The 24,068-nt window shown below is 47.5% G+C and overlaps 1 protein-coding gene across 2 annotated transcripts in view; it reads right to left on the reverse strand.

Annotated features, from left to right (window-relative positions):
- Gnptab (N-acetylglucosamine-1-phosphate transferase subunits alpha and beta) overlaps nucleotides 1–24,068 on the reverse strand; it is a 59,806-nt gene that overhangs the window by 19,026 nt on the left and 16,712 nt on the right. For both annotated transcript variants that reach the window (XM_085683285.2, XM_085683286.2), the window contains 5 exons: nucleotides 15,524–15,643; nucleotides 15,121–15,162; nucleotides 12,990–13,195; nucleotides 7,922–7,986; nucleotides 7,465–7,599 (listed from right to left, as the gene is read on the reverse strand). In XM_085683285.2, coding sequence (XP_085539411.2) covers nucleotides 7,465–7,599; nucleotides 7,922–7,986; nucleotides 12,990–13,195; nucleotides 15,121–15,162; nucleotides 15,524–15,643 — 568 coding nt within the window. The remainder of the gene's footprint in view (nucleotides 1–7,464; nucleotides 7,600–7,921; nucleotides 7,987–12,989; nucleotides 13,196–15,120; nucleotides 15,163–15,523; nucleotides 15,644–24,068) is intronic.

Here is a 24,068-nt window from a genome sequence, read left to right on the forward strand (position 1 = left end):
TTTTTTACTGTTTATGGTAAATATAAAGGTCTGTTGTTTTATTACTGGCAAGAGAATAAACTGGGCTAAGTATGTGAAATGTCTAGGAAGAGTGCTTGACCCTCATGTGTGAGGTTCTGGCCTTCAACCCAGCATTACCAATTTAAAAAAAAAAAGATGTTTCAGAGATTAAGATTAACTTGAGAATTCTAATAAGAAATTCAAAGATTCACATCATTATTTTAAAATGCCATCAATTTTATTTCATGATTTGTAAGGCCTTTAATTTGGTAAGAAGTGTGACAGAAAAATTACTCTTAAATAAAAATTATTCTTAAATAATTTTAAATTTTTTATCTTATATATGTATTTTGTGGGAGGGAGAGGCATGCATGCCACCGTTCAGGTGTGGAAATCAGAGGACAATTTGCAGGAGCCTGTCTTCGTCTCCCTACAAGTGGGTGGACAGGACTGGAGGCAGCCAGGAGATCTGGCAGCAAGCACCTTTACCCACTAAGCCATCTCGTCAGCCTACTAGCAGCTGCCCAGGACTGGCTTGTAACTATATCATTGAAATCAGAAATAGGTTTTCTCGTGGTAGCCACACAATAGTTGAAAGAGCTAAAAGGAAGGAACTTGACATACATGGATCTAATCTACATGGGAAGTAGAAAAAGACAAGATCTCCTGAGTAAATTGGGAGCATGAGGACCATGGGAGAGGGAGGGGAAAGGAAGGAAGGGGAGCAGAGAAAAATGTATAGCTCAATAAAATCAATTTAAAAAAAAAAAAAAGCAAGGAACCTTATAAAGGACAGATTTTTCTGCCTCTGTAAGGGGCAGCGGCAAGGAGCATGAAGTATCCTCTGCTGGCCACTAGGCGGCAACCTAACCCTGCGACTCTATGACGTGTACTAGAAGCTGCTTCTGCTGGAAAAGGAATTGAGATATGCCTTGATCCTGGATACACACACACACACACACACACACACACACACACACATACGCACACACACACACACACACATACACACACACACACACATACACACATACACACACACACACATACACACACACACACACATACACACATACACACACACATACACACATACACACACATACACACATACACACACACACACATACACACATACACACACACATACACACATACACACACATACACACACACACACACACACACACACACACACTTTCACACTTTTTTGGTTTCTGGTAAGCCTGAGTATCTGGGTGTCTGCTGAAGCACTGAGTTCTTGGTCAGAACTCCTACTCTTTTGCCACCAGTTCTGCAGAGCGGGAACATTAGGTCATTCTGTGTGCCCAACCCCAGGCCTCTGCTATGCTAGGCTGGCATTCAACCCACTGGCCTACATCCCCAGCCTCAAACACTTCTGAAATACCCTAAACGTGTTTCTACCAGAAAGTAGAAGTCTTAGCTTAGAAAAAAAAAAGACAAAACAAAAAACCCTGATTCTTAAGTATCAACTATGTCCAGAATGTAATTATTTACGACCACCTTAATAGTATGAAATTTGCATTTGCCTTTGATAAATGGAAAAATTACAAGTATACCAAAGAATTAACTGAAAATGAAATTCCTGGGCTAGAAAGATTTCTCAGTGGATGATGGATGGCACCTGCTACCAAGTATACATGATTGATTCCCAGGATCCACACAGTGGACAGAACTGACTCGTGAAGTTGTCCTGTGACCTCCACACATACATACAGTAACACACACACACAATATAAGTGTAAATACATAAATATACACATACATACATATACACACACAATATAAGTGTAAGTAACAAAAATTTTCCTTATAATTTATCATCAGCAAATGGGCACCTATTTCCTATACTATACACCTAGAGTCATATAAAAACTCTCAAGCCACAGGGGTTGTGGTGAGAAGGCTAAGTTAGAGGCCCTGGCACTGCCAAACACCCTACGAGCAGCTGTATTGGGGCAAGACTGCCACTACAGAGAGGCAAGCAAACCTGTTCTAGGAAGGAGAATGGCAAATCTAAAGAACGGCAGGGGCTTTTCTGTAAGACAAACATCCCCAACAACATTTTAAAGGACTCAAAAACTCAGAAGTTGTAAACTGGTTTTAAATCTGGGTTGATTTATGTGTTATTAAAAAGACTTCGGGATTAAAAACACGTCTGCTACAGCTAACCGGAAACAAACCAAAAGGTGTTGTTCGGGGCTGCTAGGTTTTAGAATGCCCTCATGGTTGTTCCAAAGCTAAGGTTAGTTCCATAATCGCTGCTTCACCTGCCAACTAACTTTAGAAATAAAGAGGGTCATGCACTGAAAGCCGAGTAAGATATTTTCATAGAAGCCACTAAAAGTGTGTTAATAATGATAATACATGGCCTTTATCTAAAATGCTTGAGACCAGAGGGGTTTTAGTGCTAAGAGCTGGGTTTTCTTTGTTGTTTGGCTTGGCCTGGAAATGGCTATGGAGACCAGGCTGGCCTAGAACTCACAACCATCGCTTGCCTCTGCATCCAGAGTGCTGGGATAAAGGTGTGCTCCACTATGCCAGTGTCTATTTTGTTTCAGCCCCACACAGCTGCACACACCTTTAATCTTAGCACTCAAGAAACAGAGGCAGGTGGACTTTAAGTCTGAGGATTAGCCTGGTCTTGATAGTGAGTTGTAGGCTAGCTAGGGCTACATGGGGAGATCCTGTCTCAAAAAAAAAAAAAAAAAGTTCCAAATATTTACATATACATGTAATGAAACTATTTGGGGAATGAAACTCAAGTCTAAACATGAGATTCATGTTTCGTATATACCTTATGCACATAGCCTGAAGATGCCCATTTAAGTAGTTCTATACATAAAGCAAAGTGTCCTGTGAGGATGTAGAGCTAATCTTACACTGGTGGTGGCAGGTCGGTGTCAGAAACTTTCAGATTTTGGAGCATTTATTTTAGACTCTGGATTTTGAGACTAGAGACGCTTCATGGAGAACATAATTTCTGGTGACCTTAAGCGGGTCCGGAACAGAACTTTGAGGGGGAGGAATGCAGGTGACTCAGTAAACTGTCACACCTTGCCTGTGCCATCCTGCCTAGCTACGCCATGAGATCATCTAGCCTTCAGCGAACTCCCCAGTGTCTCCAAACCACACAGACCCTATTCCACATGAGCCACTGTATTAAGGGAGGGAGGGAGGGCTTACTCTGGCTCACCATTTGAAGGAACGTTTGTTCACAGAATGATGGCGGAAGCATGAAATTGCCTGTTCACATCTCAGCAGACTAGGAGGCAGGGCTGGCCTGTACACTCAAGGTCTGCTCCTTGGTGACCCACTTCATCCAGCTGGGACCCATCTCCCCGAAGTTCTACAGCCGCTCAAAACAGTGTCACCAGCAGGGACTTGGTGTTCCAACACAGGAATCTCCGGAGGGACATTTCTATCCATATCCTAACCAGGCAACTCCGTGGCAGGTCTGTCAAACACCCCTGCACTCCCCATATGCTCTGTGACTCCTCAGGGGCAGAGCGTCCATTCTCCTCGCCTGCACTCCCACTCAGTGACTGCCATCACTATATTAGACCTACTGTGAGCATCTTGCTGTGAACTCTGGGACCATTTCCCGTCTGTTCCTCACATGTTACAGAACAGAACAAAACCAGAACCTAAATGGAAAAGAAAGTCCGACCACTAATGAAAAAGTCTAAAAACACAGCAAGGTTTAGCGTGAACTGAAAACAAAAGCCAATGGGTAATTTATCAAGAGAAATTCTGTACGTGTCACGTCTAACAGTTATGGATAAATTCATAGGAAACTGATCAGATTACGACTCACCTCAAGGTTTCTCAAAACAAAACCCTGAGAAAGGCTTGTTTGTTGCAGAGTGGACCACTTGTAGGACAATTCAAATCCACTGTCTTACAAATACGGCGCTTTCCAGTCTCGCATCCTGTCTTTAGACAAGCGAAAAGCTCGTTTCCTTTCAACAGGACGCCAAAGGCAAAGGTGTTGCACACACCAACTCAGCGTTGGGCACACCTGCACATAAGGCATCGTGCAAGCGGGTCTTCTCAGCACTGACAAGCTTTTCCCTTCTGTCCCCAGGCCTGCCTACGGTGAGTGTCATGCCCAAACACCCCCACACCCCGCACAGAGTGGTGCTCGACCCCCATGCAGAGGTATATAAGAGCACAATGCCCTGAGATGCTTGCGGCCTGTGGCATCTGCTGGACACAGTGGCGCCCTCCCTGTGACCCTGGACCTCCGGCCTCACAACGAGCTTCTGGAGGAGCACTGGAGCATTGCCACAGCCGAGCAGCTCAGGTCCTGAAATTCAGGGTCTTGAGGTCTTCCCTCTCACATGCCATGTGTGCCTCTAAGGCAATGCTCCCACGGCAGTTGGTGTGGTTGACGCCATCACTTCGAAGGCACCGCACACATCCACCTCCTCTTTAGTCTCCCTTCTCCCCGGCAGCTGGCCAACACAGGACGCTGAGTGCCTCTCGGATGTTTCTGGAACTCCTCCCCAACTGGCATCCCCACGGCCAGAGGCCCTTAAACAGGAGTGTCTTCCGGGACTGAACTGGTTTTCTGGCCTCTGGCTTCTTCCCGGGTCGCATCTACCACACCTGCCCCTACTCTGTGACTTCGAAATACACCAGACTGTCTTCTTCCTGCCTCCGGGATGAGGTCCAGCCATCTTGCCTCCCCTATCTCTGGCAATTAAGCTTTTGAAGCTCCCCAGACACACTATCTGCTCCCCAGACTTCCAAGCCTCCAGCCCTTTGTTCAGGCTGTCTTCTCTGCACGCCCCTCCCAGCCCAAGAGCAGCAGCTCTGCCTGGGCCCAGCAGGCTGCGAAGCTTGTCGAACCCTCAAAGCGCCTAAGGCCCAGGCATTCTTGGGCACTTTATACTACTCTTTGGAAATGGGCATGTCCCAAGCAAATGCTTTGATTCCCTTGGTTCTCCCTGACATAACCCCTCGACACACAGGGGGTATCTGATAAAAATAATCCAGGGGACTGGAGCCTGTGATAGGAAACTCGGTTCTCAGAAGATCCATCATAGATCTAGAGAGCAGAGCCTACAGGAAGACAGCGTGGAGACATGAGGTCAGATCCCCAGAACCCGCGTTCAAGCTGGGCATGCCTATAATCCCAGCACTAGGTATGCGGATGGGAGACAGGCAGATTCCCTAAAGCTCACTGGTTGGGCAGCCTGGACATCTGGTGAGGCTAAAGACTCAGGGAGCGACTCTCGCTCAAAAAAATCAGGCGGAGAGTAACCAAGAAAGATGGCTGACACACCCACACGTGCGTGTGCACACACACACACCCATGCACACATCTTTGCACATACATACACACTCGCTCACACACACAAGCATACACATATACAAACACACACCCTCGCACACACATACCTGTGAACACAGTCATGTGGATGTGAACACATCCACACCTGTACACATACACTCACACACCCGTACACACATTCTCTCCTCTCTCTGGAACAAGTATCACCCCCCTCAGTACACACAGATTTGAAGAATTACACTCAAATGCCGCCACATCTGACCTCCCTGGTTCTCAGTTTCCCTGGCGACTCAAGTGAGCACCGCACTTTCCACCCGCGCTCACACACCACACACACAGGCCATCCGGGATTCCACGGAGGCCCGCCACTGTTCGGAACGCTCATCTTCATGAGCACACACCCACCACCAGGAGGCACATGGAAAGTTGTCAGCACAGAGGGGCAGCTGGCCGCACAGAGCAGGGTGAGACACGGTCACACAAAAGCATAAGGAAGCAGAGTGCACTCCTAATTTCTTTTCAGGTTTGGATTCATGCGGACGACAGAAGCCGCTCTTCCCACGAGAGGGAGAGGAGCTGATGGGGAACAGTGGGAAGGACGGATGTGCCTGTATCTGTCCTTCTGGAACCAGAAACTAAGAAGCCAAACAAACTTCGGCTGAAACAAAAGCTAACCTATGGTTTTAACTGCTCAAATCAGTAGTGAAAGTCCCGCAGGGGAAGGAGATGTATCTATTTTAGAAATAACTGCAGGTTAACCACAAATTCAGCCCAATATAGCTGAGTGCTGTTCCGTTCCATACAAGTGCTGCGTATTAGCCAATCACGCTGCTGGAATCCCCACCGTATTTCAAAGTAAATGAAGAAGAGCTACAAGGGGCCGGCCTGGCGCAGAGGAGCTGCAGGGACGGTAAGTTTATAAACTCAAAACCAGCCCAGTCTGCACAGCAGGCTGCAGGCCCAGAATTATGTAGCGAGACCGCCGCAAGCAGAAACGAAGAGGAAGGAATAGGAGAAGCAGAAAGACAAAGCCGGCTATGGGGAAGATTTAACAGAGACAAAGCCGGCCCATCCGTATCACTGTTCTTATAACACAAAGCATCTAAACTGTAAGACCCAGTGAGGAGGAAAAAGGGAACTTGGGATGGCGTGACTAATGCAAGAATGGAGAAAACTCCCTTCCTCCCTGCCCCGTGACCCCCACCTTCTCCATCCCCCACAAACTGTTAACTGGCAAAAGGAGAGGAAGTGGGAAGGCAAGCTCAACTATGGCAGAACCTCACAAGTTCAAGAAGCACACCCTGCCTAAGAGAGAGAGAAGCCCATGTTTCCCACCGGAAATACGTGGCAATAGCATGCCGAAAGTAAGGTCAACTTGAAAACACATGGACTGTGTCCTGAATCTACGCATGTTCAGGAAAAGGCCAGTCGAGGCTGAAGGCTAAGAATTATACACACGTCCTAAATTCATCAATGTCTGGATTTGCTGTTCATGAATCAGAGTTTCACATTATCCCACACTATCAATGCCTGAAGTATAACCGTATAACTCCTTTATGAATGAGAGCTTTCATAAATGTGCTCATTAGAACTCTTACTACTTTTATGACTTTCCCCAAACACACACACCACATATTGTAAAAAAAAAAAAATTATTATGAGCTGGGTGGTGGTGGCGACCCCTTTAATCCCAGCACTCGGGAGGCAGGAGCAGGCGATCTCTGTGAGTTTGAGGCCAGCCTGGTCTACAAAGTGAGTTTCAGGACAGGCTCCACAGCTACAGAGAAACCCTGTCTCAGAAAAGAAAAAAGAAGAAGAAAAAAAGATAAATTATTAAAATAGTCATTTCAGAGCTGGGTTTGGAGGCACAAATCTGTCACACCAGCACTTGAGAGGCTGAAGCAGGAGAATTGCTACAATTTCAAAACCAATCTGCCTGTGGAGTGAGACCTAGTCGCAAGCAGGAGAGAATGGAACGAGGCTCTTCTGTGTAGATCTGCCTTTCTGACAGCAGACTGTGACAGGACAGACTTCATCTTTGCCTTGGCTAAACCGTGAACCCACGCACAAAGGGTCACGAGGGAAGGGTGGAGCCGAGCGTGGACCGAGACGAGCCACGCTGGTGTGACCTTTCCTCTTCTTACCAGTTTTATTTTAGAGGAAAGGTTTTCCGGCAGTTTTGTCTTCAGCTGACTTGTCTCCTTGAATGTCGGCGGGAATCCACTCAGGAAGGCCAAGTCTTGCATCAGCACCAAGCCTGGGACTTCTTTGTCTGTCGTCTGAAATAAAAGGGAAAGATTCAGCTCGCCTTTCATCTCAGAGCTGGTGGAAACACGGCGGAGAAGCCAGTGCGCTTCCGCTGTGTTTGCTGAGCTTCAAGTTAAGAAGACATTGTAGCTGGATGCTCAGTGGCGCCAGGCTCTTAGGGAGCAAAGCATGGTGGCTCAGGACTGCAATCCCAGCATTCCCAGAGGCAGGCAGGAAAATTCAAAGTCCAAGGCCAGATGGGACTAGGTAGCAAGACCTAAGGAAAGCAGCTTTATTGCTCATACTTTTATTCTGGTCGGATGCAGAAGTACAATCAGATTTAAAATGACATACCAAGTAGGCTCTCCAAACCGTCTGCTTGCTGCTTCCCTTAAATAGTCCGGCATAGGCATCTTCAACTACAAGAAACAATGCAAGAAACAAACATACGTTTAACAAGCGCTTATCTAACTCTCCGGCAGAACACTACAACAGAGCATCTGGGGAGCTGCTAAAGTAGCATAACATGCGATTTCAAAAAAAAAAAAAATAGAGACGATAAAATTAGCACATTCAACCAAGGAGGCATACTATAAAGCGGTGTATAACTGAACATGAAATTCTGCACTGTCAAGAGATTTATGCGGGCGGCAGAAACGTGAGGTGCTTTGTGGAAAAACCTAACCTGAAGCCGGACTGAGGAAGAAATGATCGGATGGTAGAAAACTCACAGATGCAACAGCAAACCTGGACGAGGTTTTTGTTTGACTATGCTAAACCTCTGGGAATGTCATGACCAGCAAATGAGAGTAGTCAGACACGGGAAGGGAGCGTGAACAATAGCAGAGGTGCTTACAGAAAAGCAAGCAGCTGCCTTTGAGCCACTATGCCCTCAAGAGTGACTTTCTTAGAGTTGGTGGGCACACAGCCGCAAGAGAAGTAAGAAGAGGGGACAAGCGGCTCAAGGATGGTGCTGCTGACATCCAGGATGGAGGAAACCAGGAAGCTCGGGGTGTGGTCTCTGACTTGGATCTTCTGGAGAGACCTACAAATTACAATCTGGGGAAGTCTCAAGCCGGCACCAACGGAGCTGGGGCTGGGGCTGGGGCTAGTGGGACAGCACCTGCTTAGGGTGCACAGGGCCCTAGGAACGCTTCCTGAAAGAAGGCAGGAGCGGTCGGTAGCTCGCTCTTCAGATCTCAATGCTCACAAGGTTGAGCAAGAGGACTGTCAAGAGTTCAGTCCTAGCCTGCACACAGTGAACAGCAGACCAGCCAGGGCCATCCACAGTAGCCTATCTACAAAAGGCTGACACCACCAGCAACAACCCCACTCCTAAGAACTGGGGCATGGACATTAGGAATGACTGTGACTTCCAAACATATTTATCAGGTAACTGTCCCCACGGACAGAGGGGAATGGTGCTGGCAAATTGGAAAATTCTAACAGGTCTGATAGGTGTAATATAACACGCATGTAATCTCATCCAATCTTCACAATATTCTCACGCCACCTTCATGTTTATGAGACAAAGAGGTTAGATACACAGCAGGGGAGAGTATGACTTAACCCATCCTGACCGAAGGGCGCGAGTCACACAGCCGTAGCCAACGTGGAAGAACGCACAAGAGGCCCTGCCACAGCACTTGTCTCTAACTTGAACCCCACACCAAAGTTCTGAAAGAAACCGGAGCTGGGCGGTGGTGGCACATGCCCAGCACTCAGAAGGCAGAGGCAGGCGGGATATCTGTGAGTTCAAGGCCAGCCTGTTCTACAAAGTGAGCTCCAGGGCAGGGTCCAAAGCTACACAGAGAAACCTTGTCTCAAAAAAAAACAAAACAAAACAAAAAAACAACAGCAACAACAACAACAACAAAAGAACCAGGAAGCATGTTTGTGAACTGTGTGGACAAAGCTGACCGCGATGTTGTGTCCCAGCTAGCAGACTAAGGACTCCCCAAGGTTCTAGTCACATAGAGCAGAGCATCAAATGCGCAAAATACAGTCTTCTACAAGCAAAGGTAAGATCCATAACCAGGCGCCACAAGCCAGTTCTACAAACAACCATCACGGGAGGCATTCCCCAAGGACCGAGGTGGGCCCACCTTCAAAACGGGCAGAATCCGAACGTTTCTCACCGTCCACGCACTTCTGCACTGAGCCACACTCACACCTGTCTGGATTCCAACCATGTTTGTCCCTCCTCGGGTGCTCTCGCTGCACACAGCTAGCTGATTCCCACGGACCACAAGTCAGACCGGCGCTCCAGTGATTCCCCCATCACACTATGGGTCAAAGACTCTTAAGTTCCACGTGGCTACCGTGACCCGCTCCCGCCCCGTTCTCTGGTCTCATCTTTTACCTGCTTTCTCTTGTCCACTCTCTTTCACTCTCTCTGGCCTCCTCCTGTTCCTCAAACACAGCAGCTACATTCCTACTGCGGGGCTCTGCCCTGGCTACTCCAGCTCCCTGACAGGACTTTCTCCGGTCATTCGTGTTGCTGGCACCCTAATCTTCTATTATTTCATTTAAGAAGAAAATCACCCCTTCTCAAAGCCTGTCCCCACCACTCAATTTAGAAAGCTCACCCCCTACTCGAAGCCTGCCCCACCACTCAGATGTTCACCCCTTTCCTGACTGCCATTTCCTTTTCCACGCCCCCACCTGGTTTTTTCTCTACTGCGTTCTTGTCTACAAAGTATGTAATTTACTTATTTGTTAATTATTTGCCAATTCAGGTCAGAGAATACGGCCACCTGTTCATGTGCTCTGTCTCTGTCACTAAGGACAGTACCTGGCGTACTGTTAAGTGGGGAGGCCTGCTTTACCTGCAGAGTGAGCCATAGGAAGTACAAAGGTCATTGTAAGTTTTTTATGCTGAGGATCATATACAGGGTGCATGCTAGACAAGGGTTCTACCCCCCAGGCAACACCCACAGTCCAATAAACACACTTTAAGAAGTAAGGGATCAAGAATGAAAGGAATACCCCATGGGGAAGGGATTACACCCCCCATCCACTGGACACACATTACACCTGAGTATAAAAAGAGAGAGCTATTTGTGGTTTTGTCCTAAAGGCCAGTTTAGTTCGGAGGTAATGTGAATTGACCTATAAAGGTGTCATTTCTCATAAACCGACGGGTGTTAGTGTGACTGGAAAAGCCACTTTGGAGTCCTGGGACCAGGCTGCAGGGTTGGGCTAGGTGACAGCTAGCCGCTCCTCTCATCTGAAGGGGAAGAAGCTTGCATTAAGAAAGCTCACAATTTCCTTCGACCTAAAAATAATGTCAGAATCGGGAGCAGCATTATGGCATTTTTTGTGACTTAAGCCGGTGTGTGGCAAAGTTCTGTCTCAGTCAATAAATCACATGGGAAACCATACATCCCTGTGTCATTTAGTATAAATTGTGAGTTATGGCACAAACACCTCGGAGCTAGCAAAGCAAAGATAAAAAGCATTATGATGCCCTCATTCTCCCACAGAGGAGATGGATGGGGAAGAACAGGAGATGGTTAGAGGCGGCTGTGGCGTTAGCCGTGGCCCGCACTGCAGTGACCACTGGCAGCTGACGTGCGATGAGAAACTACACGGAAGAGAATGAAGGGCACAGACAAGCAGCATCTGCGACCCCAGGAGCTCACATCTGGATGAAAAGCAAATACATATTACTGAAGTACGGTCTTCTAAGAGACAGTGAACCAATGAGATCTGGATTTTCAGATTTACTCGCCAGCTAGGTGGAAAGCTTCACAGACAGACAGAACAGCTGGGTGTCTGTGAGGGAAATGGAATGAACAGGGGAAGAACCTAAGACCTTTCCTTTTATTGGCAAAACAAAAGCAAATAATAGGATGAGGTTAGTTATAGTTTATAAAGTAAGAAGCAGGGAAGGGGCAAAGATGCTGCCAAAAAGCGAGGCTGAGACACGGGATGTGGACAAAATACTCCCCCTCCCCATATTGTGGCAGGAGCCCGACAGCTTTCACAGTACCCACGTAAAATTCACAGCATCTCCAGGTAGAGAGGCCCAGAGCACAGGATGACTGAGAGACCAGAGCTAGACACATGTGTGGCCTTAGCAGTCATGTCTCAGCACAGGGACAGATTCTAAGAGTTACTGAGCAACCCAATGTCTTACAAACAGCAGATAGGGCAGCCTTGCAGTTCTGGAGAGTGGAAGGGCAAGAACAGGGGCCGGAAGAGCAAGAGTGGAGACCGGAAGGGCAAGGGCAGGGGCCGGAAGGGCAAGAGTGGGGACCAGAAGGGCAAGGGCAGGGGCCGGAAGGGCAAGAGTGGGGACCAGAAGGGCAAGGGCAGGGGCCGGAAGGGCAAGAGTGGGGACCAGAAGGGCAAGAGCAGGGTCTGGCACAGTTGGTCCTTCCCAACTGTAGTGAGAGGCATCCTGTAGACTTCCTGGGGCAGCGGCGGGGGGGGGGGGGGGGGCACAGAGCCTATAAAAATATAATACTACTCATGAACTCTCATGGAGCCTGCGGTATTATAGAAATCCTACTCATTAAGTCTTAGCCTCTGCGCCCTCATCTCCCAAAGGCGAGACCTCCTGTGACATCCCACTGGGAATTCAGATTTCACCGTGTGAAGCAGAAGGAAGACAAGCCATTTCTGAAGAGAGACTAAGAATGCTCTAGTGTGTTCTGTTCAAACTGCAGAACACAATCTCATTGAGTTATATTGTTAAGATAATAAACAAACAAAACAACAACCAGCCTCCAGGATGACTGCGCCAGGAGACAGAAGTGGAGGCACTTTCTGTACACCAGACCAAAGATCCTCACGGGTACTCGGAGCACGGGCGATGCTGTGTCTGCGGCCTTTTCCTGAGATGGCAGACACAGGGCAATACGACAATGGCTCTGTGGGTTTTCCCTGGACATCTTTAGTTTATAGGACGGTTCTTAAAAACCGAACCACTGCTTCATTCGGAATATTGATTATTCAGAATTAATCAGAATATTCAGAATTCAGAACCACTGCTATTCTGAATATCGATGGTTTAAATATACACACAGAGCTGGACAGCAACACACCTTGGATCTCAGTGCTCAGGAGGCAGAGACAGGTGAATCTCAGAGTCTGAGGCCAATTGGGTCTATACAGTGAATTCCAGGACAGTCAGGGGTACATAAGAGACCCTGCCCCAACAATTAAACCTCCAATAATAATAAATATGCATGGGCCGGAGAGATGGCTCAGCAGGCAAAAGCACTTATTGCTCTATTATCAGCTCAACTCCTAGGACCCACATGGCAGCTCACAACTCTCTACCGCTCCATTTCCAGGGGATCTAACACCCTCTTCTGGCCTCCAGACATGAGGAGTACAGACATACATGCAGAAGACACTCATACACACAAAATAATAAACCTTTAAAAAAAAAACATAGGAAAAAAAATCTTACCATCTTTAGTATCGTCAAAAACAACAACGGACACATTAGTAGAAGGGTTTTTCGGTTTTGCAACGTTGAACATGTCGCTGGCGGCGTGGAAAGATGGATAAAGAGATGGCAGGTCTTTCAGGGTGCTGTTGGCTGGCAAGGGTGGGTCCAGAACAAGCATGGGCACCTTAATGCAGTGCGTGAGCAGACACTCCAGCTGCTTCTCGCTGCAGAGACAAGCACACCAAGGAAAAGCTTGAGGCCACTGATAGACGGGGGAGGGGGTTTGAAATCCTATAACCCATATCTATAAAATTTATACCATAATAAATTAGTTCATCCCAAAAATGCCCAAATTGTTGTTAGTAAGTATGGAATAAAAATAAGATACATTTTAAACATACAGTGTTCAAGTTTCTATTAATTATAAGAGTAGTATATAAGATTATATATCACTCAAGTGTGGCATCTCATACTTGATGGATGAGGTAAGAGAATCGACTATGAATTCTAGGTCAGTGAAATCATGTCTGGGGGGGCAAAAAAGTAAGCTTGTCATATGTAAGTCAATTGAAGCCCCTTGTTAGCATATTTGGAAAGAGATTTTGGCTAATAGTATCATGTTACTGGATGCAGTTTACCCAGCCCAGTTAGAACAATATGAACAACACAGGACATTTCACGATACAAAGGCCAAGGATAGCATGGTTCTCGTGTCAACACGTAGGGGGCTTTCTGTCTGAACGAAAGACAACCCTTCAGAGGTTACCCGAGTAAAAGCCATAGTCACAGAACATGGCTAGAAAGCTCACAAAGTGGGAATCACAGATAGCGCAGGAGAATTCTGGGGAGGAGGAAGTTGATTGCTCCCACTCCTGCCCAGATCACTGAAGCAGCAGGATGTGAGCTACCCCACTGAAAAAGGTACTGAGCCACATGGCTAACATAGATCAAAAAAATGGGTTAATCAAGATGTGAGAGTTAGTCAGTAAGAAGCCTGACCTAATGGGCCAATTAGCTTTATAACTTATAGAGATCTCAGTGTGATTTTTCTCTGGGACTAAACATCTGGGGGAACTGGGCAGGACAAAAACACAAATAAGCTGGCCCCCCTCATGTTACAATCAAACAAGTGCAAGAGGAAGCAACTGTCACCCCATTTGTTCACTTAGCACCCCTCGAAAACGGTGACTGAGTGTTAATCCAAACACTATTAAATCTGTCCCTCTCAAACATACTTGACCTCACAGCTAACAGAGCCACAGTGTGGTACTATATACACACTATATACTTATAGCACACATATACTTATACCGTGCCTGCCCACTATACGGAGAGGTACGAAGCATGAAAATACCGTGTCGATTAGGAGTTAAAAAGCAGTAAGTTAAGGCTACGGCTGACAGCTGTGAGCAGAGTGCAGCCGCACACTCCTACGATCCAGCACTTGAGCAAGAGGCAGCAGGAACAAATCAAGGCTATTCTCAGCTGCACGGTGAGTGTGAAGGCTAGCTAGGGCTAGGTGAGAGCTTCCTTCAAAAAATAAAAACAAACAAGCAAAAAGACGGTAGAGGATCACCTCCACAGACAACCTCTTTAAAGTCTAAGTGGAAAAGAAGCCGTGAAGACGTTTCTGCTTGTCCACCGGAGCTGTTTCATGGCCTCATCAGAGTCAAGCATGATTGAAACCAATATATGTAGCGAGGCAGATGTACCTGGTTCTTGTCATTGGGCTAAATCCCCTTCCAGGTCCTTAAGTATGTACAATCTGACAGCTTACAAAGATAAGGAGAGATTACAAATGGACAAATGGATGATGGGCACAAACTTTATAGTCAAAACACAGGGTATAATTAGTTCGAAGAGGCCAAGAGGACAATGCATCAAGACAGATAAATGAGTACTCCGGGCTGCCAAAAGCAAGCAGGATTTGGTTGGCGAGAACGGAAAACCCTGAGCGCTCACTCAGTCATGCTGCTTAGCACTGCTAATTCTCTTTAATGGATGCACTTAATTGGGGTGTCAAAAAGAGCAGGGGTGGGGCCGAATACGGGCAGATACAAATCAAAACCGTCTGCGCCCACAAGTGACGACTTGACGCTTCATTTCCGGCCTTCGCGCTTTATTCCTGAGAAGAAACTCAAACCCTTACCTCTTCTTCGTCGGTTCTGTTGTGTTCTTCCCCAGGATTTCCCTAAGAAAAAGCAAACACAGCTTGTGACAAAGGCATCAGCCGGTGCTAGCCCCCGACTGAACAAGGCAGAGTTTCCAATGTCGCCTTTCTTGGTGACTTCACTGGAAGCAATTTGCCAATAGGAAGTGTTACAACGCTTATGGCCGAGGGAAGGCATTGATGTGTATGGTGCGGAGGACCTCTAACTGGAAAGTACTGGCGACATTTATAAAGAAATGAGTAGGGCGGGGGGCGGGGCTTAGCAAATCTTCCAGGTAAGAGAGGGAAACGTGAGCTGGCTGTGAGTGATCACCTTGCCCACCTCTGACGTGCACCGCCACGAGCTCACGGCACACACGGACTTCTTTGTAAGCGGATTTACCTCATCGCCTTCTGCTCTTCCTCCAGCTGTTCTCGGACCTGCTGGAGCTCCTTCAGCAGTTCAAGGTCTGTGCCATTCACCCAGGTGTAAACCACGTCGATCGGCATGGGCAGACAGAGCCTAGGGCAAACCCACAAGTCCTCCAGCTTAACGTAGGTTTTCCAGAACATTCGGGGAAAGGATTATAACAGAACTTATAGTTGAGATTTTAAATTTAAACCAAGTGGTGATGGTGCACGCCCTTACTCCCAGCACTTGGGAAGCAGAGGCAGGTGGATCTCAGTTCGAGGCCAGCATGATCTACAGAGCAAGTTCCAGGATAGCCATGGCCACAAGAGAAACCCTGTCTCAAAACAAAAAAAAAAACAAAACAAAAAAAAAAAACCAAAAAACAACATCGAAACAAACCAACAAAAACATGTTTAAATTTAGAAATCATCATAGAAAGTCAGCGAAAAGGTTAGACAGCTATGGCATACCCATTCAACAGAACCGTGTGCTGTCCTGCAGCCACAGCTGGGAGAGGGGTGTCTACTAAATACCCTCTGCGAACCGCATTGTTAGGAACCTCGTGAAATCTCTATCCTTTGATCCTCACAACTTCCCTGGAAAGAGATTGACACCTGTCCTGGAACTCACTCTGTAGACCAGGCTGGCCTCAAACTCACAGAGAACCGCCTGCCTTTGCCTCCTGAGTGCTGAGATTAAAGGCGTGCACCCCCACTGACACCTTTCCTTTTAAGAGATTCTGGTGGGGAGCTATCTAGACGGCTCAGTGAATTCAAAGTGCTTGCTGCACAAACCTAAGACCGAGTTCAGTCCCTGAGAAGGCAAAGAGAACTAACTCCCGGAGTTACCCTCTGACCTCCACAGGTGTACTGGGCACATCACCCCCACCCTCATACACACACAGTAACGACAACAGCAACAATAATCAAAGATTAGCAGAGGAGAATCTGAGAGACAGAAGTGGCTCTACAGAGGCCTGAGGGTCCCAGTGGAGTAGGGGGAGCCTGGTCATCAGGAGAGGATGATGGCAGTTCTGGAACTAGATGGTCACGACAGTCGCTCAACATCGTGGAGGCCTTTGTTGCCACTCTCAAACATACCCTTCAGAAATGGTTAAAATGCCGAGTCCCATGCTGTGGTATGTTTTGCAACAGTAAGAAAATGTCAAGCAGACTGAGAGTCATGATGATCTGGGAGTAGAGGACGAAGTCTTACACCTCAGTTGAGATAATCGGTGGCTCACGTATTCCACAAATGCAGGATCAGCCGGGTCACGTGGCCAGAGAAGGGCAGGACTCGGAAGCTTACAGAGTAAAACATAGGACATTGTTGGAGTCTAGAGGATAGCCTGGCCCAGCAGAGCCTCCGCCCTCCTGCTCAGAAGCTGTGCCCTGACACACTCGGGAAAGGCGCTCTGGTGTGCCCTGAGACACGCATGCCTCTGGTTTATCCAAGAAAGGAGGAGACCAAGGAAACGGAAGAACCCAACCAGAAATGGAGATCAGAAAGGTAACAAGGTCCCACAGCTTTGTCGGGAAAATGAGCATGCGTGTGTGGCAGCCGAGTGAAGAGTCACCACTGTTCCAGGTACAATCTGGGCTTCACCACTGTCCTTCTCAGGGCATCTGCTTGCCGACCCTCCCGTTAGGGTTAAGAACTTGCAGGAAGCACTTCCTCCTCGGAGGAGAACTCACAGCAGGGCTCTCCCACAGCACTGGACACAGAGATAACACTAGTCTCAAACGCTCCTGTTTCTCTGTATCTACCTTGGCCTAGGGGTTTTTTACTTTTCCTTCCTTCTGGGTATCTCACTTTCACTGCTTCTCAGTCTGGCTGCCTGGAGGGGGCGTGTCCCTGTAGTCTTCTCTTGTGTCTAGTTCTCTGACTTCTTCTTGTGTCTAGTTCTCTGACTTCTTCTGTGCAGCGGCCCTGCCTATCCCTCTCCCGCCCACGGTTCAGGTGCCTTAGGCGGGCAAGGTGAAACAAATACAGCAAACACATCTTTACGAAGTTAAACAATGCAGCGCAAACAAAAGCAACACATCTTTTCACAATTAAAGTGGGATCCCACAGCATAAACAAATGTAACATATCTCTGCCTAGCTAAATTATTATCCCACAGCAGCAGGGTTTCTCTGTGTCGCCCTGGCTGGCCTGAACTCACGGAATCCCCCCCTCCCCCCCCCCCCCCCCCCCCGCCCCCTGCCTCTCCTGCTGAGTGCTGGGATTAAAGGCATGCACCATCACCGCCCAGTTTGAAGGGATTGAAGGGATTCTTAGTACACTGTACTAACTTTTACTAGGTGTGCACACCTTCCTCGAGACAGACAGCATCTGGGGCAGCAGAACTCTGCCTCCTGTGTCCTGCTTTGCTGGCCATTCATTCTCTCTCCTCCATCTCCAGGCTCTCTCCCCACCACAACAATATTCAAACGCTTCCCCCCCCCCCCCCCGCCCCAGGTTTTTCCTGCACATGCCTTGCAATAGTTCTCAAGCAGTAGCTGGCAGCTGCCTGGAGGACTTTGAAATGGAGTTTCTAAGTGCACGGGTCTAAAGTGGGACCTCAGAATGCTCTTTTCTAAGAGGTTCTCGGCTAGTGCTGACACTGCCAATCTGGGAGGCTATACTCTGACAACAGCTGCCCCTGGAACTGAACTTCCTTTTTCCCTACTGCACTTCCAGTCAATGAGCTTACCTTGTTCACCACTGTTTGCCTAGGGTCTAGACTAGTGCCTGTACGACTGGGCCAATACATATTAGTTAGATAAATAATTTGACTAAAAATTTTATTATTATTACTACTATTACTATAATGTATATGGATGTTTGGCCTATTTCTATGTCTATGTGACCTATGTGCCCAGTGCCTGCAGAGACTAGAAAGGGGCACTGGATCCCACGGAAATGAAGTTACAGACAAGTGTGAGCTGCCATTCAGATGCTAGAAATCAAACCCCCATCTTCTGGAAGAGTAATCGGTGCTCTTAACCACTGAGCTGCCTCTCCAGCCCCAATAACTACGATGTCTTCAGCATATGTGTGTGTTTCCCATTAATATCTGACTCAGTATACCCATATACAAATTATTCAAGGCCACTCTAACGCCCAGCCTCCCTAGTGGCCTTTATTCAGACTAAAATTCCTTGTTTTGGTGTGTATGTGTGTACTGTGCTGTGTTGGGTGGGAACTAGATTCTTTGTAGCAGTGAGGGCATGCGGCCATGTGCGAAGGGCAGGGGACAACTCCGAGGACTCAGTTCTCACTCATCCACCGAGTTTGAGACAGGATTTGTCTCTCTGTGACTGTGTACCCCAGGCTGGCTGCTCTGATTCTCCTGCCTCTGCCTCCCATCTCCACTCCGGGGTATCCTGGGACTACAGACACAACACTGCGTCTGACTCTTACATGACTTCCGGGGTATCCTGGGACTACAGACACAGCACCGCGTCTGACTCCCATCTCCACTCCGGGGTGTCCTGGGACTACAGACACAACACCGCGTCTGCCTCCCATCTCCACTCCGGGGTGTCCTGGGACTACAGACACAACACCGCGTCTGCCTCCCATCTCCACTCCGGGGTATCCTGGGACTACAGACACAGCACCGCGTCTGCCTCCCATCTCCACTCCGGGGTATCCTGGGACTACAGACACAGCACCGCGTCTGCCTCCCATCTCCACTCCGGGGTATCCTGGGACTACAGACACAGCACCGCGTCTGCCTCCCATCTCCACTCCGGGGTATCCTGGGACTACAGACACAACACTGCGTCTGCCTCCCATCTCCACTCCGGGGCATCCTGGGACCACAGACACAACACCGCGTCTGACTCCCATCTCCACTCCGGGGTATCCTGGGACTGCAGACACAACACCGCGTCTGACTCCCATCTCCACTCCGGGGTACCCTGGGACTGCAGACACAACACCGCGTCTGCCTCCCATCTCCACTCCGGGGTACCCTGGGACTGCAGACACAACACCGCGTCTGCCTCCCATCTCCACTCCGGGGTATCCTGGGACTGCAGACACAACACCGCGTCTGCCTCCCATCTCCACTCCGGGGTATCCTGGGACTGCAGACACAGCACCGCGTCTGACTCTTACACGACTTCCGGGCAACTGAACTGAGTGGTCAGGCTTGCAAGACAAGCATTTACACCCTAAAAGTATAAAATAAAAATAATGATATTGAGGGAAAAAAAAGAAACCTGCTTGAGTCGATATAGTTTCCGAAGAAAACGTGGGAAAGGATGGAAGTGGGAACGTATATTCTGAAGCTTTCCTGGCAAAGCAATGACTTATTCTTAATGGGTTTTAATAGAATCAAGAGACCCAGGTAAACGCTCAGCTGAAGAAAGCAACTCAAATCCCTAAGTCATTCATACACTTGCTCTCTTCACATGAGCCCGTTATCACAGGCCCAGCTTAACTCACGGGCTGGATTTAAACCCCTGAAAGACCGCGTGACCAGCTCATGGTCATGAGTCGGTTGTTTTTCCGCCAGGCGTGGCCGGGATGAGTCTGAGCCTTCAGCTCTGACCGCTAGACCATGATCTGGGTTTCCAGATGAGAAGGAAGCCTGGGACTCGGAACAAAAGTGAAACAATTTGTATATAAGACGCTATTTAAGGTAAACTTTAGAGTCATTTACGGGGGAAGGGGGCGGACAAACCACAGAACTAAAACAGTTAGGATTGACACACAATTTAATACCCACGTTTTATGCGTAATGAAATGGAGCCCTAGAATGAATGGCTGCCTGGAAATCAGTAGCAGTAAGTGGAAATATTTGCTTGTGACTACCACAGAGACTAGGATTTCCTTTTTATTCAGAGCAAATGACACTAATAAAAACTGCACAAAAACTAACAAGAGATTAGAAGCTTTCATTAAATATTGCATCGCTTGGTGCAGTCTACAAAAGTAGGAACGTTAGTCACAAGGATTTTAGCTTGCAATCCTAGCACTTGGGAGGCTGAGGCGAGATTCTGAAAGCAAGGATGAAGGCAAGACTGGGCTACAAGGTGAGATCTGCTTCCCCAAAGCAATGGGCCCTACCCTATCTGAGGAATGGATGGGGGGTGGGACAGGGGGAAGGGATGGGAGGAGAGAGAGAGAACTGGGATTGGTGTGTAAAATGAAAAAAAAAAATGTTTGCTTTCTTTTTAAAAAATAAAAATAAAATAAAATAAAAAAATAAAAAAATAACCAAGATTTAAAACAACAACAACAAATTCTTTAGGGAGCTGGGTGTGGTGGTGCACATCTTTAATCCCAGCACTCAGGAGATAGAGGATCCCTTGTTTTTGAGGCTAGCCTGGTTGACACAGCAAATTCCAGGCCAGCCAGAGCCACCTCTGTTCCTCCCCACCTCCCTTGCCCTGGGGTTCCCAGGTATGTACCTGGCTATTTGACCTGGGTGCTGGGGATCACTCAGGGTTCTTGCACTTGCTTGCAAGCACTTTACCAACAGATCCATCTCTAAAAAACCCAGAAACTCCATTCTCTAGGCAACAGCAGCAGCAACATCTACTGCAATTCTGACAATCTCTCCTATGCTCATCTTACAGCAACCAAAGGGGAAAGGGTTTTGAAGGAAATGTCCACTCACAGACATGGGGGTGGGGCATCTTCTAATAGCCTTTCAGACAAGAGTTTCTATTCTCCTCTGACACTAACACAACATCAGTCACAGTGACTTCAGGGCTAGCTGCAGTGCGGAATCTGAAAACACACAAGGAACTTCTAGGACTTTCTCATTCAAACCCATTGACCTTTCTTGCACTTTGAACGGCTCAGTCCCTAATGCAAGATTCTGTAGCACCACACCCTGGAAGACAACAGCTTGAATAGTCATATGGATCTGCCAAATGTTAACACATTCTATTAATCTTCTTACGTAATGTTAACAGTTAACCGTGACTTGGGAGATGAGGCCAAACCTAATCACAAAAGCATTGTGATGCTGATACTGTCACCATGCTGGAAGCAAGGTCTAGACGCCCGAAAATTCAAATGTTACCATTACCAACAAATACTGTTACTTGCTTTCCTTGAAATGACAAGACCATATTCATTGACAAATAAATAAATATACGAATAAACAAATAAACAAACAAATTGATAAATAAATCTAAGGAATCCCAGTCTTGATTGTCCTATCAAGCAACAAGAGTTACCATGAAAAAGATGTCCTGTTGATGGCCCCATCCCTTGCTATCACTGGGAGAACTTGCCAGGACAATGCAGGAGAGCACTCCCTGGTGGTGAGGACAGGGAAGAGCTGACAGGCTGATCAATCCTACAACTACCCAGGCCCATAACCAGGGTTATGAGTTGGCCCACCCCAACATCCACCCCATCTGTAATCTCCAGCAGCGTGTGAAGGGACCAGTCAGCCGATCCAAAGCTTCAGGATCTCCACAGCACAGGGCAACAAAAGGATACTAAAGAGAGGTTTCCAGTGAGGGCCCAGCATCGATAGTGTAGCAGAAACCAGAGGCCTCGAAACAAACAATGACTCTCTGCAATGAACACTTGTAAGTAAAGATGTATAGACAAAACGGTTTACTGTGTGACTCACTGTATCACACTGCAGCTTCCATGACTAGATTTTTTTTCCCTTCTTTTTCTTTTCCCTCTTAAGCTTTATTTATTTTCTTTTATTTTGGGAGGGATGTTGCAAGGGCAGAGGGTGGATATGAAGGGACAGGGAAATGAATGGGATGGAGAGGCCTGATGTGAAAGACACGAAGAATAAGTACACAGAAGAATAATAAAAAAAGAGATGGCTAGTTGAACTTGTGACTCAATGGCCCCAAGGTTTTTATGTGAGCAACTACCATGTTGTTTACATGAGCATCATCTAGGACAGTGGTTCTCAGCCTTCTTAACGCTGCAACCCTTTCATATAGTTCCTCACGTTGTGCTGACCCCAACCATAAAATTTCTACTTTATAACTGTCATTTGCTACTGTTATGAATAGTAAATATCTGATCGGCAGGATATCTGATATGCGACCCCCCCAAGGGGTCATGACCCACAAGTATTAAAAAGATGTATCCTCAAGGATCAACATGTAACAGGCTAACAACCATCACTGCCTTATCCTGAGCATTGATAAACAGAACCATCCTGTCTGTTCCCTTTAAGTAATGCAGGGATGAAAGGTTAGGGTGTGAGCAATCCCACACACTATTGCTTTTACTCCACTCATTGATGCATAATTTTTTAAAAACAAATAAGACACAAACGTGTTAGAGGAAGATCTTGTATTTCATAGAACCCAAGGCCTTGGGAAGCCTGAGTGTCTGAAAACTGCTGTTTTGAAGACCCCACGGGATGGCTGTCCTTCGCTTTGATTACACGCTGTCTGCCTCCCTACTCACTGCTAACACAGATACACACAACTCCATGTCTAGAGCAGGTAAAATCCGAGAGAGCCGATCTCTGTAAAGGGGACACCATTGACAGTGTGGAGACCAAAGCAAAAAGTGAAAGCTCGGGCCGGAGCTGCGGCGGCTCGGGTGCCCGGCACCTATGTAAATACCGAGCCGCGGCAACACACCTGTTATCTCAGGAGGTGGAAACAGGTGCTACCGCTGGTGAGCAAACCTGGCATTCACCTGCCAGCCAGGCAAGCCAAACCAGCAAGCACCACGTTCAGTGAGAGACCTCGTCTCCAAAAGAATAAAATAAAATAAAAAGACCTACGGGATTCATTTTGTCTGTCAGAAGAGACACAGGATAAGGGGGTGGGGGGTTGCTTCTATTCTGAAGCCTGGCTTATGAAAGAGAAAAATCTCTGAGGGTAAGAATAAAGAAAGCATTTCACCAGGAGGCTTCACCAAAGCTGAGGAGAACCCAGCACGGAGGCCGTGGGTACCTCAGGGGCAGCAACATGTGATGACCAGGTGCCAGCTCCAGCCCAGCAGTCACCATGGGAGTGGCTGCGTGGACAGAGTGCTACTAAGCTGGCCAGTGCTCACAGCGGGCTGTGTAGTGGCAACCTATCTTCCTGTGAGGGATGAAAGCTTCTGGACCTAACAGAGCTGGACAGAGAAAACGAGTCCTTACAACTCAGTCCACTCGACCTGCAAGCAAGATTATTTCCCCCACCCAAGACAGGGTTTCTCTGTAGCTCTGGAATCTATCCTGGAACTCATTCTGTAGACCAGGCTGGCCTCGAACTCACAGAGATCCACCTGCCTCTGCCTCCCGAGTGCTGGGATTAAAGGTGTGCGCCACCACCGTCTACAGCAAGATCATTTCTTAGAGATCAAAAATTTTCATCTACAAAACAGGGTAAACTAGATGGTTTCTACAAGTGGGTGTATTTGTTCTGAAATATACAAGACCATACGCATGTGAACTGAGATTCCCAGAACAAAGGCACACCTCTATTAAAGTTTTACATCTGATTACAGAGAGTTAGAACGCTGCAGATACACAGCCACATTCGCTTGGGCTAATTTTTAATATCTTTCATAGACATTCAGTGCTCACTTGGATGTCAGAGCGGAGGTCCTTGCC

This window comes from Myodes glareolus, chromosome 26 (assembly GCF_982192425.1).
Source record: "Myodes glareolus chromosome 26, mMyoGla1.1, whole genome shotgun sequence".
Taxonomy (NCBI): domain Eukaryota; kingdom Metazoa; phylum Chordata; class Mammalia; order Rodentia; family Cricetidae; genus Myodes; species Myodes glareolus.